The sequence below is a fragment of the Oncorhynchus keta genome, chromosome 20 (genome assembly GCF_023373465.1).
Source record: "Oncorhynchus keta strain PuntledgeMale-10-30-2019 chromosome 20, Oket_V2, whole genome shotgun sequence".
Lineage (NCBI taxonomy): Eukaryota > Metazoa > Chordata > Actinopteri > Salmoniformes > Salmonidae > Oncorhynchus > Oncorhynchus keta.
The window spans coordinates 21,211,456-21,232,145 of NC_068440.1; the positions used below are offsets into that span (position 1 = coordinate 21,211,456).

The 20,690-nt window shown below is 42.3% G+C and overlaps 1 protein-coding gene across 7 annotated transcripts in view; it reads left to right on the plus strand.

The window, feature by feature from the left end:
- The window catches only part of LOC118398970 (triple functional domain protein-like), a 165,410-nt gene extending 146,837 nt beyond the window's left edge, over positions 1-18,573 (plus strand). For all 7 annotated transcript variants that reach the window (XM_052472262.1, XM_052472263.1, XM_052472265.1 and 4 more), the window contains 16 exons: positions 2,293-2,475; positions 2,768-2,818; positions 3,069-3,146; positions 3,378-3,566; positions 3,773-3,953; positions 4,104-4,412; positions 4,516-5,096; positions 6,088-6,335; positions 6,483-6,618; positions 6,876-6,903; positions 7,175-7,337; positions 7,620-7,741; positions 7,951-8,029; positions 12,092-12,292; positions 13,513-13,651; positions 13,899-18,573. In XM_052472262.1, coding sequence (XP_052328222.1) covers positions 2,293-2,475; positions 2,768-2,818; positions 3,069-3,146; positions 3,378-3,566; positions 3,773-3,953; positions 4,104-4,412; positions 4,516-5,096; positions 6,088-6,335; positions 6,483-6,618; positions 6,876-6,903; positions 7,175-7,337; positions 7,620-7,741; positions 7,951-8,029; positions 12,092-12,292; positions 13,513-13,651; positions 13,899-14,471 — 3,261 coding nt within the window. In that variant the 3' untranslated portion in view covers positions 14,472-18,573. The remainder of the gene's footprint in view (positions 1-2,292; positions 2,476-2,767; positions 2,819-3,068; positions 3,147-3,377; positions 3,567-3,772; positions 3,954-4,103; positions 4,413-4,515; positions 5,097-6,087; positions 6,336-6,482; positions 6,619-6,875; positions 6,904-7,174; positions 7,338-7,619; positions 7,742-7,950; positions 8,030-12,091; positions 12,293-13,512; positions 13,652-13,898) is intronic.
- Positions 18,574-20,690: the final 2,117 nt, after the last annotated feature.

Genomic DNA, 20,690 nt, shown 5'->3' on the forward strand with positions numbered 1-20,690 from the left:
TGTGTGTGTATATATCTATAGTATCCTAACCCTGTGTGTGTGTGTATATATCTACAGTATCCTAACCCTGTGTGTGTGTGTATATATCTATAGTATCCTAACCCTGTGTGTGTGTGTATATATCTATAGTATCCTAACCCTGTGTGTGTGTGTATATATCTATAGTATCCTAACCCTGTGTGTGTGTGTATATATCTATAGTATCCTAACCCTGTGTGTGTGTATATATCTACAGTATCCTAACCCTGTGTGTGTGTGTATATATCTACAGTATCCTAACCCTGTGTGTGTGTGTATATATCTACAGTATCCTAACCCTGTGTGTGTGTATATATCTACAGTATCCTAACCCTGTGTGTGTGTGTATATATCTACAGTATCCTAACCCTGTGTGTGTGTATATATCTATAGTATCCTAACCCTGTGTGTGTGTGTATATATCTACAGTATCCTAACCCTGTGTGTGTGTGTATATATCTACAGTATCCTAACCCTGTGTGTGTGTGTGTGTGTGTGTGTATATATCTATAGTATCCTAACCCTGTGTGTGTGTGTGTATATATCTACAGTATCCTAACCCTGTGTGTGTGTGTATATATCTATAGTATCCTAACCCTGTGTGTGTGTATATATCTACAGTATCCTAACCCTGTGTGTGTGTGTATATATCTACAGTATCCTAACCCTGTGTGTGTGTATATCTATAGTATCCTAACCCTGTGTGTGTGTATATCTATAGTATCCTAACCCTGTGTGTGTGTGTATATATCTACAGTATCCTAACCCTGTGTGTGTATATATCTATAGTATCCTAACCCTGTGTGTGTGTGTATATATCTATAGTATCCTAACCCTGTGTGTGTGTGTGTATATATCTATAGTATCCTAACCCTGTGTGTGTGTGTGTATATATCTACAGTATCCTAACCCTGTGTGTGTGTGTATATATCTATAGTATCCTAACCCTGTGTGTGTGTGTATATATCTATAGTATCCTAACCCTGTGTGTGTGTGTATATATCTATAGTATCCTAACCCTGTGTGTGTGTGTATATATCTATAGTATCCTAACCCTGTGTGTGTGTGTATATATCTATAGTATCCTAACCCTGTGTGTGTGTGTGTATATATCTATAGTATCCTAACCCTGTGTGTGTGTGTATATATCTATAGTATCCTAACCCTGTGTGTGTGTGTATATATCTATAGTATCCTAACCCTGTGTGTGTGTGTATATATCTATAGTATCCTAACCCTGTGTGTGTGTGTATATATCTATAGTATCCTAACCCTGTGTGTGTGTGTATATATCTATAGTATCCTAACCCTGTGTGTGTGTGTATATATCTATAGTATCCTAACCCTGTGTGTGTGTGTATATATCTATAGTATCCTAACCCTGTGTGTGTGTGTATATATCTACAGTATCCTAACCCTGTGTGTGTGTGTATATATCTATAGTATCCTAACCCTGTGTGTGTGTGTGTATATATCTACAGTATCCTAACCCTGTGTGTGTGTGTATATATCTATAGTATCCTAACCCTGTGTGTGTGTATATATCTACAGTATCCTAACCCTGTGTGTGTGTGTATATATCTACAGTATCCTAACCCTGTGTGTGTGTATATCTATAGTATCCTAACCCTGTGTGTGTGTATATCTATAGTATCCTAACCCTGTGTGTGTGTGTATCCTAACCCTGTGTGTGTGTATATATCTACAGTATCCTAACCCTGTGTGTGTGTGTATATATCTATAGTATCCTAACCCTGTGTGTGTGTATATCTATAGTATATGTGTGTGTGTATATCTATAGTATCCTAACCCTGTGTGTGTGTGTATATATCTAGTATCCTAACCCTGTGTGTGTGTGTGTATATATCTATAGTATCCTAACCCTGTGTGTGTGTGTATATATCTACAGTATCCTAACCCTGTGTGTGTGTGTATATATCTATAGTATCCTAACCCTGTGTGTGTGTGTATATATCTATAGTATCCTAACCCTGTGTGTGTGTGTGTATATATCTACAGTATCCTAACCCTGTGTGTGTGTGTATATATCTATAGTATCCTAACCCTGTGTGTGTGTGTATATATCTATAGTATCCTAACCCTGTGTGTGTGTGTATATATCTATAGTATCCTAACCCTGTGTGTGTGTGTATATATCTACAGTATCCTAACCCTGTGTGTGTGTGTATATATCTACAGTATCCTAACCCTGTGTGTGTGTGTGTATATATCTACAGTATCCTAACCCTGTGTGTGTGTGTGTTCGGTCTCCAGGAGCGGAGGCTCCACATGTACGTAGTGTACTGTCAGAACAAGCCCAAGTCGGAACACATCGTGTCAGAGTACATCGACACCTACTTCGAGGACCTGAAACAACGTCTCGGTCAGCGTCTCCAGATCACTGACCTCCTCATCAAACCCGTCCAGAGAATCATGAAGTACCAACTACTGCTCAAGGTAGGTCGAGTGGATGGGTCTGTGTGTGTTTTCATCATCGTCTTGTGATGATTGTAAGTCTGCTAAATGACTATAATGTAATGTAAATGTTAGGGAACTAAGTGCTGTACATTATCATGTTCTTAGTTGTCCAGCAGAGGATGCTAAATCACACCCATTTCTTAGCCGTACCAGGGGGCCCAGTATCGAATCAGTTTGTTACCTTACTCTAACATGTTGTCTTATCATTGGGTAATCATTATCTTTCACCTTTTGGTAATATCAAATACATTTTGTCTGGTTTTGTTCGTAGGACTTCCTCAAATTTTCTAAAAAGGCAGGGTTGGATTCAGTAGAGTTGGAGGTGAGGAAGAGAGGACACTGTCTTTCCTGTAGTCTTTTCATTTTGTTTTATACATTTTTATACTATATTTTATTTCCTTAACCATGTGTTTTTTTAACCCATTGTGTGTGTGTGTGTGTGTGTGTGTGTGTGTGTGTGTGTGTGTGTGTGTGTGTGTGTGTGTGTGTGTGTGTGTGTGTGTGTGTGTGTGTGTGTGTGTGTGTGTGTGTGTGTGTGTGTGTGTGTGTGTGTGTGTGTGTGTGGCCTACAGAAAGGAGTTGAGATCATGTGCATCGTACCAAAGAGATGCAACGATATGATGAACGTGGGGCGACTCCAAGGATTTGACGTAAGATCACCCTGACATTAAATAGTTACACAACAAAACAGAATATCAAACATTTAAAGACTTAAGAATAGATCAATCAACCCACCACTTTCACATGGTCTTATTTTTTGTCCTTCCTCTCTGCTCTCCTCTGTCTCCCTTATCGTTTTCGTTCTTCACCTCTTCCTACATTTTGCTACTCACTTTTGTTTCCTACTTTCTTTGTTTATTTCGCCTTCCTCCGCCCTCCAGGGTAAGATTGTGGCCCAGGGTCGTCTGCTGCTCCAGGACACCTTCATGGTATCAGACCCCGAGGGAGGAGGAGGGAGAATGAGGGAGAGAAGGGTCTTCCTCTTTGAACAGATTGTCATCTTCAGCGAGCCACTGGACAAGAAGAGAGGCTTCTCCATGCCTGGCTTCCTATACAAGAACAGCATCAAGGTATCGTCTATAGATCCTATGGAAATGTGTATTTAATTCCAAGCAACAACACAGTTTCTCTCCTTTTCTTTCCCTTAATATTTTTTTTCTGCGTTTTTCTGCATCGAAAGACAATGTAAGTCTTGACGGTTGTATCCATCCCTCAATGTCTTGATGAAGGTGTGTTGAAACTCTTTCTTTCTGCCTCCATTCCTCTCTCTCTCCAGATCGGTTGTCTGGGGTTGGAGGACAGTGTGGACGGTGACCCCTGTAAGTTTATGTTGACCTCTCGGGTGACCAATAGCAGCGTAGACTCCTTCGTCCTCCACTCCTCCCACCTGGGAGTGCGTCAGGTCTGGACCCTTCAGATCAGCCAGATACTGGAGAGCCAACGCAACTTCCTCAACGGTACACGCACTAACATAAACCCTTTGCGTAACTCATTCCAAAATAGTCCATTTTGAAATGTTGTGGTTTGTGATGTAGCCAAAATAAATACTGCAAAGGTTAATATTTTGTTCAATCTCTGTCCCTCTCTTTCTCACTCTCTCTCTCCAGCTCTGACCTCCCCTATAGAGTACCAGAGGATCCATGTAGGGGCTAGCGACGGACCATGTCTACCCAGCAGCGACGCTCCGTCAGTGGGGAGCGTCATGCCCAGTGTGACCCCTGTTGGAGGTCTACAGGGTGTGCCTCTCACTGGGCCCCTCGGTGTAGGTAGTCCCCTCGTTGGAGGTGGTCCCCAGGGCGGAGCTGGCTCCTCCAGGAGGCCCTCCAGGATCCCTCAGCCCTCCCGCCTGCCCCAGCCCCTGCGACACCCACACCACCCGGGGGCCACAGACCCAGACGGCCCCAACAAGATGTCAGGTAGGCATAGCCTCTCCCAGTATTACAGAGGGTGTGTGTGATGACATTTCCCTGGTTAAGATGTTTCCCTCCCTTCACTCAGTTTTCCTCACTTGTGATTCAGGCTCATCCCCTCGTCTCCCCCCTCATTCCTCGCTCCCTCACACCGTCTCAGCGAACCCTGGGTCGCAGGCTCCAGCGGGGGGGGTGAGGGACACGAGGGAGGCCCAGCGTGGGGTGAGGGTCCAGGGGGGCAGTCCCCAGGGCAAGCGCACGTTCTCGGCCTCAACCGACCAGCCCCCTCCCATCCCCCCTATTCCCCGGGCCAGTGTGGCCCCTCTCTCTGGGCCCGTGCTTCTTTCCACCCCCAGCAAGCCTCGCCCAGGCACCGTCTCCCCCATGGCCTCCCCCCTGGCAACTCCCGCCTTTGGGAAAGACGCCCTCCCGCCTCCTCCTCCCAGCCCTGGCCTGAAGTCTGGCTCTGGCTCCTTCTGGAGCTCCATGCCTGGTTCTCCAGCCAGTCGGCCCGGCTCCTTCACCTTCCCAGGGGAGACAGGAGAGACCATGGGGAGGCAGAACCAAAACACGTTCCAGACCTCCTCTCAGTCCGCGACAGGCTCCCACAGACACTCCACCCACAGCAAGGAGGCGGACCGCATGAGTACGTGCTCATCCACCAGCGAGCAGTCCACCCAGAGCAACGGGGTAAGAGATGTACCCGCTGCCCAGGCTTCAGTGCGGCCTAGTGCTACTCCTGCTCCTGGTTGACTAATCCAGCACCCACGGGAGACCTGTCCTGTCTGCCTGTGTCCTGCTGCATCCCACTGGAGATGGCTCTACTAAACTGCTACTACATGTTCTACTACTACTAGTAGTAGTCTTCTACTACTACTACTGCGCATCTAACCAATTGACAACTGTACTAAACTACTCTACAACGCACCTCTCTAACCAAGCTTTACCTGCACTCCAAGTAGTAATCCACTAGTACTGTACTACTTCGTAGTCCTCTACTGTTACTACTACGTGTCTCTTGTCACTGTCTCTAACAACGCTGCACTGCTTTGTACGCTCTAATACAACTCTACTGAAGACTTTTTCTCCTCTTTTTTTAACAAGGCTTTTATAACACTTCAGTCTTTAACAACGACTCGCATTTCTATTTAACTCTAACAACGCTTCTGACGAGGTGACTGAAACTGAAACTCCTTTTCAACACCTCCACCTGAGTGTGTACATCTCCAATCGTATTCACTCGTTCTCCGAAGGAGGAGTGGTGCCAATCTCTTTTTCTTCTTTCTCTCTCTCTCTCACGGCGGTGTGTAAGTTATTTTGTTAAACTGGTGAATGGATGGCTAACCACAGCACTCACATGGAGGAGTATCTAAAGCTCTACTCAAATAGTATCTCTTTCCTCTTCACTCTGCTGCTTTTTGTCCGTCCTCTTCCCTCTCTCCCTAAACCTCGTTGTGAGTGTGAGGTGTGTGTGTGTAGGTTGGTGCGCCATGATAGAATCTGTGTGTTTGGCCTGTTACTGATGAGGGGATTGATCTACGTGTGTGTGTTGGGCGGGGGGGTGTGTGAGGGAGTGAGTGAGTTTCTTGCAAGTTATTCAACATGCTTCCACCCCCCCCTCATCTCCCTCCCCCCCTCACCTCATCTCCCCCCCCTCATCTCCCTCCCCCCATCTCCACAGAGTGAAAGCAGCAGCAGCAGTAGTATGTCGACCATGTTGGTGACCCAGGACTACGTGGCCCTGAAGGAGGATGAGATCAGTGTTTCCCAGGGAGAGGTGGTCCAGATCCTGGCCTCTAACCAACAGAACATGTTCCTAGTGTTCCGGGCCGCTACAGAACAGGGCCCCGCCGCCGAGGGCTGGATCCCCGGCTACGTTCTGGGACACACCTCCACCATCATCCCCGACTGCCCAGACGGAACCATCAAGTAAGAGACTGTGGGAAGGATTTTAGTGTGACACCACACAAAATGTTGTTAGCCTAAAACTAGGAATTATGTGGTATGAGGACATATATGTTATTGATTAGTAGTATATCATATACCTTTCAACTTTGTACTTATTTGGGTAAACAGGAAGTCCTCATCCTGGCACACCACCCTGCGCATCCGCAAGAAGTCTGAGAAGAAAGAGGAGGGAAAGAAAGAGAGCAAGCTGGAAAATGGTTACAGGAAGTCCAGAGATGGGCTAACCAATAAGGTTTCTGTAAAGGTAAATCATCATCAATCATTTTTGTCCAGTCCTTAACGACCACTAGCCCTACCCGTGATGCCTAGGCAGGCCTACTTATGTAGGTTCGGAGAGGCTTGGATTGGTATAAGCAATAGGCTAGGATGAATGTTCACCACATCAGAGAGCTAGGCTGTGCTATTGTTGATGTGTTACTAGTAACCAACCAAGAATATCAGAACGACACAAAACGTACTTCTATGATGTCTGATGTTTGGTTTGCTGTCTGTTTTTTTCAGCTTCTAAATCCCAACTATATCTATGATGGTAAGTCTCTCATTGTGTCGTCTCAATAAAGATCCACTCAATATAACAGAATTGATATACAGATCTACATATATTGTTTGCGTACATGACCATTTTCCACATACAAACAATACATTTATTGTACAATATTAAATAATAATCAAAGAATGAACAGAAAAACACATTTAAAAACAAACAAATTAATGTAAATAAATTATATGCTCTCACTTTGACACAACCTCTGGCACTCTCAGCTGCTCAGTGATGATGTAATTTGACCTTTGACCCTTAGTTCAACCAGAGTTCCTGGTCCCCCTGAGTGAGGTGACGTGTGACAACGGGGAGAGTGTGACTCTGAGGTGTAAGGTGTGTGGCCGACCCAAAGCTACTGTCACTTGGAGGGGACCTGACCAGACCACCCTGAACAACAATGGACACCACTGCATCGCTTACAGGTACACACAGAGAGAGTGACACACACACACACACAGAGGAACACATACACACGGTGACAGGCACACACACAAACACACTACACAGAGGTATCACTTGTTTGTGAGACAGTGACAGTGAAACAATAAGGTTATTGGCTGTTAAAGTGTGTGTGTGTGTGTGTGTGTGTGTGTGTGTGTGTGTGTGTGTGTGTGTGTGTGTGTGTGTGTGTGTGTGTGTGTGTGTGTGTGTGTGTGTGTGTGTGTGTGTGTGTGTGTGTGTGTGTGTGTGTGTGTGTGAGACAGTGAGACGGGCGAGGCGACACTGAGGATAGTAGGTGTGTCTTCGGTGGACGACGGTGTTTACACCTGCGTCGCCGCTAACGACCTGGGCTCAGTGACATCTTCAGCCATCCTCAGAGTGCTAGGTAAGACCACACACACATGTACATACATACTGCCACAGGACAGTAATTAAGCAGTAATAAATGTCATGTAACGATAAATGACTTACATATTTAGGAAAAGTCAAGTACGGAGGGGGGCATGACTTTAAAAATGGCAGAGATATTTTAAATTCATATTGAGTCAAAATGACTCGGCTCTTCTAACTGTACTATTCCCCTTTTGTGTGTAGCTGTGTCCAATGATGGGGTAAGGGTGAGCTGGAAGGACAACTTTGAGTCCCACTACACTGAGGTGGCAGAGCTGGGCAGGTACAGTACACACTGTTCTTAACACCCCTAGGTGTGTGTGTTCTCTTGTACATAACTAAAGAGTCTAAACCCTGTCTAAGCTGGGGGGGGGGAGGGGTACTGCTAAGCTATATAAAACATTTTAAGAAGGTGTCATAGCAAGGATAATGTTGGTATTTGAGTTAGAATTTTAAGACACCTTGAAGTATAAAAAAAATCTACAGTCAAAAGTTCGGACACACACTCATTTAATATTTTTTCCGTTTTTAAAATGATATTCTACATTGTAAAATAATAGTGAAGACATCCAAACTATGACATAACATATGGAATCATGTAACCAAAAAGGTATTTTTCTTCAAAGTAGCCACCTTCTCCCTTGATGACAGGTTTGCACACTCTTGGCATTCTCTTAAACCAGCTTCATGGGGTAGTCACTTGGAATGCTTTTCAATTAACAGGTGTGCCTTGTTAAGTTAATTTGTGGAATTTATTTCCTTCATAATGCGTTTGAGCCAATTAGTTGTGTTGTTACAAGGTAGGGGTGGTAAACAGAAGATGTTTAGTAAAAGACCAAGCCCATATTACGCAATGAAAAACGACAGTTTACTTTAAGACATGAAGGTCAGTCAATGCGTAAAATTTCAAGAACGTTGAAAGTTTCTTCAAGTGTCTTCACAAAAACCATCAAGCTCTATGATGAAACTGTCTCTCATGAGGACCGCCACAGGAAAGGAAGACCCAGAGTTACCTCTGCTGCAGAGGATAAGTTCATTCGATAGAGTTAACTGCACCTCAGATTGCAGCCCAAATAAATCCAGTGTTCAAGTAACAGACACATCTCAACATCAACTGTTCAGAGGAGACTGCGTGAATCAGGCCTTCATAGTCGAATTGCTGCAAAGAAACCACTACTAAAGGACACCAATAAAATGTTTTACTTGCTTAGGCCAAGAAACACGAGCAATGGACATTAGACCGGTGGAAATCTGTCCTTTGTTCTGATGAGTCACATTTGAGATTTTTGGTTCCAACCGCCTTGTTTACGGATGATCTCCACATGTGTGGTTCCAACTGTGAAGCATGGAGGAGGAGGTGTGATGGTGCTTTGCTGGTGACACTGTCGTGGCACACTTAACCAGCATGGATACCACAGCATTCTGCAGCGATACAACATCCCTTCTGGTTTGCGCTTAGTGGGACTATAATTTGTTTTTCAACAGGACACTGACCCAAAACACACCTCCCGGCTGTGTACGGGCTGTTTGATCAAGAAGGAGAGTGATGGAGTGCTGCATCAGATTACCTGGCCTCCGCAATCACCCGACCTCAACCCAGTTGAGATGGTTTGGGATGAGTTGGACGGAAAAGCAGCCAACAAGTGCTCAGCATATGTGGGAACTCCTTCAATACTGTTGGAAAAGCATTCCAGGTGAAGCTGGTTGAGAGAATGCCAAGAGTGTGCAAAGCTGTCATCAAGGCAAAAGGTGGCTACTTTGAAGAATCTCAAATATAAAATATATTTTGATTTGTTTAACACTTTTTTTGGTTACTACATGATTCCATATGTCTTATTTCATAGTTTTGACGTCTTCACTATTATTATACACTGTAGAAAATAGTAAAAAATAAAGAAGAATCCTTGAATGAGTAGGTGTCCAAACTTTTGACTTGTAATGTATATATATTTGATGAAAAAAAAATGTTTTGGGCATTACTGCTGTTAGCCCATACAAACACATTGAATAACAGATTCACTACATGGAACAACAGATAGTCCTTACTGCTGTTAGCCCATACAAACACATTGAATAACAGATTCACTACATGGAACCACAGGTAGTCCTTACTGCTGTTAGCCCATACAAACACATTGAATAACAGATAGTCCTTACTGCTGTTAGCCCATACAAACACATTGAATAACAGATTCACTACATGGAACCACAGGTAGTCCTTACTGCTGTTAGCCCATACAAACACATTGAATAACAGATAGTCCTTACTGCTGTTAGCCCATACAAACACATTGAATAACAGATAGTCCTTACTGCTGTTAGCCCATACAAACACATTGAATAACAGATTCACTACATGGAACAACAGATAGTCCTTACTGCTGTTAGCCCATACAAACACATTGAATAACAGATTCACTACATGGAACAACAGATAGTCCTTACTGCTGTTAGCCCCATACAAACACATTGAATAACAGATTCACTACATGGAACAACAGGTAGTCCTTACTGCTGTTAGCCCATACAAACACATTGAACAACAGATAGTCCTTACTGCTGTTAGCCCATACAAACACATTGAATAACAGATTCACTACATGGAACAACAGGTAGTCCTTACTGCTGTTAGCCCCATACAAACACATTGAATAACAGATTCACTACATGGAACAACAGATAGTCCTTACTGCTGTTAGCCCATACAAACACATTGAATAACAGATAGTCCTTACTGCTGTTAGCCCATACAAACACATTGAATAACAGATAGTTCTTACTGCTGTTAGCCCCATACAAACACATTGAATAACAGATAGTCCTTACTGCTGTTAGCCCCATACAAACACATTGAATAACAGATTCACTACATGGAACAACAGATAGTCCTTACTGCTGTTAGCCCATACAAACACATTGAATAACAGATTCACTACATGGAACAACAGATAGTCCTTACTGCTGTTAGCCCATACAAACACATTGAATAACAGATTCACAACATGGAACAACAGATAGTCCTTACTGCTGTTAGCCCATACAAACACATTGAATAACAGATAGTCCTTACTGCTGTTAGCCCCATACAAACACATTGAATAACAGATTCACTACATGGAACAACAGATAGTCCTTACTGCTGTTAGCCCATACAAACACATTGAACAACAGATAGTCCTTACTGCTGTTAGCCCATACAAACACATTGAATAACAGATAGTTCTTACTGCTGTTAGCCCCATACAAACACATTGAATAACAGATAGTCCTTACTGCTGTTAGCCCCATACAAACACATTGAATAACAGATTCACTACATGGAACAACAGATAGTCCTTACTGCTGTTAGCCCATACAAACACATTGAATAACAGATAGTCCTTACTGCTGTTAGCCCCATACAAACACATTGAATAACAGATTCACTACATGGAACAACAGATAGTCCTTACACTTTAATAACAGAACACATTGAACAACAGATAGTCCTTACTGCTGTTAGCCCATACAAACACATTGAATAACAGATTCACTACATGGAACAACAGATAGTCCTTACTGCTGTTAGCCCATACAAACACATTGAATAACAGATTCACTACATGGAACAACAGGTAGTCCTTACTGCTGTTAGCCCATACAAACACATTGAATAACAGATTCACTACATGGAACAACAGATAGTCCTTACTGCTGTTAGCCCATACAAACACATTGAATAACAGATTCACTACATGGAACAACAGGTAGTCCTTACTGCTGTTAGCCCATACAAACACATTGAATAACAGATTCACTACATGAAACAACAGATAGTCCTTACTGCTGTTAGCCCCATACAAACACATTGAATAACAGATTCACTACATGGAACAACAGGTAGTCCTTACTGCTGTTAGCCCATACAAACACATTGAATAACAGATTCACTACATGGAACAACAGATAGTCCCCCCAAAAAACCTAAAGGAAGTTTGTTCTGAAGTGTCTGAGAGAGATAAGAAAGATCAGGAAAAATGTGTTCTTTTTATTGACATGAATTTAACCCCTTATTTTGTGAGAAGACCGATTTTCGGTATGTCTCATGGTCTGACAAACACCGCTCTAGCTCTGTCATCTTGCACCTCAAATGCGAAAGTGTTACATAGGTGTATGTGGTAGATTGAGACACATCCAATGCAAAAAACAAAGCCATATCTATAGCTTAAACTAACACATTTTTATATTATGCTAATTTGATAACCACGGGGCGGGACATCGACCTTAAGGGGTTAATGACGTTTCAATAATAATGATGAAGAATCAGCCTGAAGATGACCACCGTAACCTCTTCTCCTTGCCCCAGGGGCCGGTTCTCTGTGGTCAAGCGTTGTGACCACAAGTCGAGCAAACGCACGGTGGCGGTCAAGCTGGTCAATAAGAAGCTGATGAAGAGAGACCAGGTGACCCAGGAGCTCAGCCTGCTACAGAGACTACAACACACACACCTTGTCAGACTGCTGGACACGTATGAGACCCCCAGCAGCTACGTACTGGTCCTGGAGATGTGAGTTACACACACACACACACACACACACACACACAGACACTAGTGCTGAGTGATTAGTGCTTTTTGAGGTCAGTTCGATGAGAAAAAAGTTTCAAGTTTTTCCGATTTCAATATATATATATTTTTTTTTACATGAAATGCACTATGCATTTTAGGGACTGAATTCTCTAACAACACAGAATAAAAGAATTAGGCCCATGGTGGTAGTGACTGCCCATTACTGCTTAGCACTTATTAACCATAATTTATTCACATTACTGTAATTGAATGAAATATTTCAGCTGTTGTGTACACTGAGTGTACAACACAGTAGGAACACCTTCCTAATATTGAGTTGCACCCCATTTTGCCCTCAGAACAGCCTCTTTTCATCGGGGTATGGACTCTACAAGGTGTCGAAAGCATTCCACAGGAATGCCGGCGCATGTTGACTCCATTGCTTCCTGCAGCTGTGTCAAGTTGGCTAGATGTCCTTTGGGTGGTGGACCTTTCTTGATACACACTGGAAACTGTTGAGTGTGAAAATTTAGCAGCGTTGCAATTCTTGACACACTTAAACCAGTGCGCCTGGTACCTGCTACCATATCCCATTCAAAGGCACTTCAATATTTTGTCTTGCCCATTCACTCTGAATGGCACACACACACAATCCATGTCTCCATTGTCTTAAGGCTTAAATCCTTATTTAACATGTCTCCTCCCCTTCATCTATACTGATTGAAGTGGATTTAGGTGTCATCAATAAGGAATCATATTTTTCACCTGGTCAGTCTATGCCATGGAAAGGGCAGGTGTTCTTAATGTTTTGTACACTCAGTGTATATTACATTTGTTTTATTTGATGACTTTATTATTTCATTCCAAGTCATCATCTCATCTCTATAGAGCTGCTGCCACTGCTGTCGTTCAAAATCACTATTTTAGTAGCTCTACAAAGTACATAAGGAATACTTTTATGACTGCTGAATACCAACTATCAATCACTTAAATTGTGTTCAGGTAGTGATACCTCACGAAGCAACTGCTCTATATCCCTCTCCATCGCAGATTCTTCTGTCTCTTCTCCATTTCCATTTTGGTTAATTGCTCAACATGCACTCCTAGACCTCTTCAGCTACAGATTGGTCCTGGAGATGTGAATACAAACACACACAGAGTAGCATTCAACATTCTCACAGATCTGCTTGACCCGTGTGCGTGTGTGTTTCTCTCTACAGGGTTGACCAGGGTCGTCTTCTGGACTACATAGTCAGCTGGGGGAATCTGACTGAGGAGAAAGTGGCCAGCTACCTACGGAACATCCTAGAAGCTTTACATTACCTACACAACTGTAGGATAGCCCATCTGGACTTAAAGGTACTGTACTGTGGTATTCATCATATTTCTTTTCAATTCTGTCTCTCCTTTCTATTTCTCTCCTTTATATCTCCATTCTTCCTATCTCTATCCTTTTAATTTCTCCATTCTCACTCCCATATCTCCCCTCTGTTTTATCTCACTTTCTCTCCACCTCTCTCTTTTCTAAACCTTCTATTTATACTCCATCTCCCTCCCCCATATCGCTCTCCCTCCTTCTCCTCCCTCTTTCCCTCCTCTCCCCCAGCCTGAGAACCTGTTGGTGTCCCACACCTCGTCCGGCCAGCCCGTGGTCAAACTGACTGACTTCGGGGATGCCGTCCAGCTCAACAGTGCCCACTACATCCACCCTCTCCTGGGAAGCCCCGAGTTTTCCTCCCCCGAGCTGGTCCTGGGGGAGCCGGCCGCCCTGACCTCTGACCTCTGGAGTCTGGGGGTTGTGACCTACGTCCTCCTGAGCGGGGCCTCTCCTTTCCTGGATGAGAGCGTGGAGGAGACGTGTCTGAACATCTGTCAGCTAGACTTCAGCTTCCCCCACCACTACTTCAAGGGCGTGACCCAGGGGGCCCGGGAGTTTGTCTGCCTGCTGCTGAGGGCCGACCCGTCCAGGAGGCCTCCGGCTGGGCTATGTCTGCAGGAGCCCTGGGTCCAGGGCCAGGCCAAGTTAGCAGACGTCCAGGGACAGGGTAGGGTGGAAGGTGGGTGTCTGGACACATCTCGCCTAGTGCTGTTCATAGACAGGAGGAAGCACCAGACAGACGCAAAGCCCATCGGAGGGGTACAGAGCTTACTACACAGCCGGCTACAGCCACTGGCCTGAGTGAGGGAGAGAGATGCCCCTCCCACCACCCTAATAGGAAGGAGAGAACAGGACGTCCAGTCCCAAACGGACTCCTCGCTACATTCCCACTAGCTGCTTGTGTAGATCTAAGAAGATTTAATAGGTATGAGCAATATTATTTCCACCTAACCTCTCAGAAGACAAGGTGGAGACGGGATTGATAGAACCATATTGCTTAGACCTATCCAAATCCTTTCAGATCTATATGAGGTGACTAGGGGGTAGTGACTAGGGGTTGATTTGGGACTGGGCATCTCAGAGAAAGAATAAGGTGGGGGAAAAATGAAATTCGCTGATCTCATCCTCTTTCAGATATGTTGTGGTTTTAAAGAGTCCTGTGGTCCTTCAACCAATCAAAACATGAGGCCTGTAGGCCTAGAGGTCCTTAGCCAATCAGAGTATTCCCTGAGAGAACACACACTGAGTTCTTAGCCAATCAAAACAAGGATGACAATGTCCTCACGAGTCTACTGCTGCTTGCTTGTTTACACTAAAACTGATTTTCAAAATAAGAAAAAATCTAAAACATGAAAAATACTGACAAATCGATGGAGTAACATATTTGTCCTCTATCTTACTGAGAGTCAAACAAACAGAGATTTCAGAGGAGAGAGTGTTGTCAAGGAAGCTAGTGTTAGCACAAAGCAACCATCCCTTCCCTCTTTTTGCCAGAGAAAGAGAGAGCCGTTTTGTTTTTGTGCTTTTACAATATGTGACTCAAAGACTTTTGAGACACCCCCTTTCTTAAAGAACCAATGTATAAAGAGAGAGAACATTGTTCACAACTTTTCAAAAAAGTTTGAAAAAAACAACAAAAAAACTCAAATTAACATTTCAAAAGAAGATTGAAGAAAAACGCTCAGCAGTAGAAAGTCGCTAAGCTACTTTACAGCCTGGAGAGGACTCATCCATTGACTGAGCTCCTCCACTTTGTTGAGATAGTTTTATGTCTAATCAGAGTTTTCCAATTGCTGCGCTTATGTACTTAATCTAAGAAACCTTAATCTAAGTAAAGATAGAGATTCTGCTGACTGCTGCAAAGTCTCAACAACAGAAAATAATGATTTGTTTTGTTTTTGTTTTTACTAGAAAACAAAAATGGTGTTGCGCAGATTTAAGATGATTAAGCCTTACTTTGTATATAGACTCTTAACTGCCTTCTGTCCCTCCTGTTTCAAAATGGCCGCCTGCTTTTGAGAACATTCTTGGGACTAAATAATCCTGCAAATGAAATGTAGTAGATCACCAATTGGGCGACTGAGCCTGAGTGGCAGCAGAGATGGTCAATCGGATGGAGAGTGAATGGGGAAAAGGAGCAGGAAGACAGAATACTGTAAATGCACTCAATGTATGTTATGTTTCCCCCATTCTTATCATGTGCAATGTTGCGGCTTTAACATTTTATGCAACTATTTATGAAGACATCTGTTGTACATGTAATAAATAGAGATAAAAGCATGTACTTGGTACTGCAAGCTCCGCTGGTAGTAGTCCTCATTATTTGACCTATGACCCTGTCGGGGTGTTAACTCATCACCATAGAATTAGAATGAGTAGAACGGACATCCCCATTCAGGTCAGTGATGCCATAATGGGTGCTGGTGGCCATTTTTAGTGTCCCCATAGGACATTCGAATCCTATGGTTATTACTTCCTAGGTAACCTAACCGTCACCCTCTACATGGCACTTATGGCTAGATCAATGAATCATTTTTTATTTGTCACTTTTTATTTTTCTATAGAAGTTTACTGATATACCAAAGTTGTCCCAGCATTACCTTCCCTGTCCTACGCTATTGTTTTAATTATATTTTTATTAATGAATGACATTTCACTTTATTTCTAATGTTTTACGCTATGGAACCCTAAAAAGGGTTGTTTACACTTTGTTTGACTGGAAGTTATGGTCTGGTTTGATTCTGGTGTTACGGTAACTTTAGCCAGTCTACAAGGCAATATAACGATCTCCACTTTTGGCTTGGATCTCTGGAAATGCAGGGGGTTTCTGAACTTCACCTACCTGTTTAATCTAGACCATTGTGGACTACTGTTGAAAAATAGGTCATGTCCACTCACTGATTACTGCTTCCACAAGTGACCTGTGTCAAGTGTTAAAACAAGACTTCCTGAGGGCTTGTCTTATTGGGAGTTCTCGGGTGCATCCCAAATGGCACCCTATTCCCTTAATAAAGCCCTACCAGGGCCCAGGTCAAAAGTGGTGCATTACAAAGGGAATAGGATGCCATCGTGTTAATGAGCTGAATACAAAACTCCTTTTATATGAAGTTATTTATGTAAAAAGAGATCCTATTACAGCTGTTTCTCATGATTGAGATGATTAAGTGTGCTGTGTCAAACACCTGGGCTGCATCTCAAATAGGACCTTATTCCCCATCCAGTGCACCACTTTAGACCAGGGCCCTATGTTGGAACTAGCTATGATTTGACCTATAGGTGCCTCTAGCTTGCTGTCTAACCTCATACTAAACCTACTACAGGGCTCTCCAACCTGTTCCCAGAGAGCTATTGTCCTGTAGGTTTTCGCTCCAACCCCAGTTGCACCTAACCTGATCCAGCTTAATAACCAGCTAATTATTAGAATCCGGTGTGCTATATTAGGGTTGGGGTCGAAAACCTACAGGACGGTAAGCTCTCTGAGAACAGGGTTGGAGTCGAAAACCTACAGGACGGTAGCTCTCTGAGAACAGGGTTGGAGTCGAAAACCTACAGGACGGTAGCTCTGGGAACAGGGTTGGAGTCGAAAACCTACAGGACGGTAGCTCTGGGAACAGGGTTGGAGAGCCTTGCTCTACAACATGCTTACAAACACAACACAACACTGATGAATGATTCTGGTGTTTATGATAGATGTCTACAGACATTGTTCCTTTGGGTTGAATGGGGGGTAATTTAGTGGTTTAACCCTAGCCCCAATCTGGACATTAACCATTAGGTTTTGGGAAAATCGGACCCTGCATCATCTCTGAATCTAATGTCCTGTTACCAGATTTGAGTTGATACAATAGTTTGGGGTAAAAGGTAGTGGAATGTTTTATTAGAACACTATATGGCCAAACAGTGAGTTAGATTTGTCATATAATTAAATGTGTTGTTGCTATGTTTGCTGTTAGGGAATTATAGTGCAGGTTTTGAATGGGTCACGGGTGTCTGAGTAAAAAAAAAATGGTATTTCATTTTTACAACGAAAAAATACTCCAGTCTGAACTTAAATGACCAGGTAGAAAGTGTGTAGAAAGGATAGTGAAATAAAAAATATATATAATTTAATCTTACATTTTTCTTCAATTACAGTATTTTCAATAAAGCTATTAGCTGTGCTAATTTGGTTGATTTTGTGGTCTCAAACCAGTGAGTTCATTAACATTCTTCATCAAGAATGTGGGCAAAATGTTGACAATGAAAGAGGTGGGAATGTTGTTCCCTTGTCATATAATCGCAACATCTACTATCAACATAGCGTTAAAAAAAAATCTAGATTCTATTTTGGCTATTATTTTTTGCAATACAAATATTGGGTTGCGACAGACAACCTGTTTCAATTTGGGTATAGTATACTGGTACAGTGAGTCACCTGATAGGAACTTGCTAAATTGGGTAATTTCCTTCTGGCAGAGAGAGAAAGAGAAAAGGCCCATTGACCAGCCCATGCTGCCAGGGAAGTATGTTGATTTATCTGATAGGAACATGCAAAACTGGAATATTTCCTTCTGGGAGGGGGGGAGAGAAGTGGCCCATTGTCAGGTTACCTGTACATTCCCATACCATATCATGTCCTTTAATTTATTTGTTAATCCATGTTTTGTAAAGTTGTATAAGGATGTTGAAATATGGGAATGTAGACTGGGTTGTTTTTTCTGTTTCTTGTCCTTTTTTTGTCCCAATCTCATCCTGTTTTATACATTAAATACATAATGATTTTTAAAGGGTTTTATTTCACGTTATTTTCTTTACTTTTGCATGTATATTTCTTTGTACAGAGACCATGAGTGCTTATGCGAATGTATGTAAATATTTTCATTGTTTTTGCCATCAGTTATTTGGAAATGAAACATGGAACATACCCACTTGTGCTGTCCTCACTCAAGCCTTGCTAGCATTATCTAGGTTTCCATCCAATTGGCGACAGATTTTCATGCAAATATTCCAAATCTGCATGAAGATATGTGTTCATTTTCCTACCAGTGGTGTATTTCCACCAAATTGACTTGTTTCCGTTTTTTTATCAATACGTGATGACGTAGTGCACACAACATGTAGTTTTTCGTTTTCATAAACGGGAGAGAAAAAAATCTAGAGTTCAATGTGTATCCAATGCATTTTCAACTCTACGAATAGTTTTGTCACAAAAACTGTTGCGTAAAATAGCAAATATGCCTACTCTGGTCTTGGCACGTGCGCTCTGGCCAACAGCTGGCAGATACAGTACGGGTAGGCTAGTGAGTCGACATGATGAGATTACTTATTTGTCAAAATGGCAATTAGGCATCGATCAGAAAAAGACCGTCAATGCCCTCGACACCATATGTGTATCAAACTAATCACCGTGCACTTTCATTACCCTATGAAGTTCATTATAACTTGTTTTATGTGTAGCCTAAATAAACTCCATTATTTCCCGAGTAGTAGTGGGAGGACCACACACCATATCATCGCATGACTCCAATTTACTTAGATTATTATTATTATTATTTCACCTTTATTTAACCAGGTAGGCCAGTTGAGAACAAGTTCTCATTTCAACTGCGACCTGGCCAAGATAAAGCAAAGCAGTGCGACACAAACAACAACACAGAGTTACACATGGGATAAACAAACGTACAGTCAATAACACAATAGAAAAAAATCTAAATACAGTATGTGCAAATGAAGTAAGATTAGGGAGGTAGGACAGTAAATTTGCCGTAGTGGCGAAATAATATTATGATGGTTATTAAATCAATATTTGCGCATAAAGTAGTTTCTACCTCCTTTACCGACACAAAAAGATCCCACCATGTTGAACAAATAAATGATCGGTCGGCATTTATACAATTGTACCGAAACTTCCTGTTTCATTACAGCTGTCATGGTTTTATTTTATACGATATGGCTTTACTCCCCTATTCACTGGATGGGAACGCGGTTATTGAGTGCTTTTTTTAGTAAGTTGTACTCTTCAACACTACATCTTCCAAGAACCAGGCTAGAAATTGATTTAATGATACAGTTGAAGTCGGAAGTTTACATACACTTAGGTTGGTGTCATTAAAAGTTGTTTTTCAACCATTCCACTAATGTCTTGTTAACAAACTATAGTTTTGGCAAGTCAGTTAGGACATCTACTTTGCATGACATGACACAAGTCATTTTTCCAACAATTGTTTACAGACAGATTATTTCACATATAATTCACTGTATCACAATTCCAGTGGGCCAGAAGTTTACATACACTAAATTGACAGTGCAAAACCAGTGGAGTCATTAGGCCTGGGCTTCTACAGCTTCAGCCACAGATGTTTTTGGACCAGCCCCAAACCCTTTTATGGTCAGTCTGATATGTTTCCATAACCACACATCACTTGTGCTATGCAGTATAAAATTCTATGTTTTACTGACACATTTCAGCTACGGGTGTGGCTGAAATGGACGAATCTACTGATTTGAAGGGGTGTCTATCTACTTTTGGCCATGTAGTGTATGTGCAAATCATATTTTGACTGCCACTCACAGCCTGGTCTCATAGACTAGACGTAACATAGTAAATGTAAATCTGGGACACTTAAATTATTATTATGTGTTACGTTTGGTATGGTTACATAAGACCGATGATTACTTAAAGCAAACTCATCACAGACAACTTTAACATTTTAACAACATACAACATCTAGTAACTATCTAGCCTGTTAGCTAACCCTAACCTTAACCATTTTAGTTAACCCTAACCTAAACCCTTTACCCTAACTCTTAAACTTAACCCTCACCTATACCTAACCCCTAGCCTAGTTAATGTTAGCCAGCTATTTAATGTCAGCCACCTAGATAGAATTTGCTCATTTGTAACATATAGTATGTTTTATGTGTTGTATATTTTGCAAATTCGTAACATATAATACGATTTTTGTCATTCGTAACATATATGAAATGGGTGATTGACATCCACATATGAATACATGCAATATGAAAAGTAACATATACTAT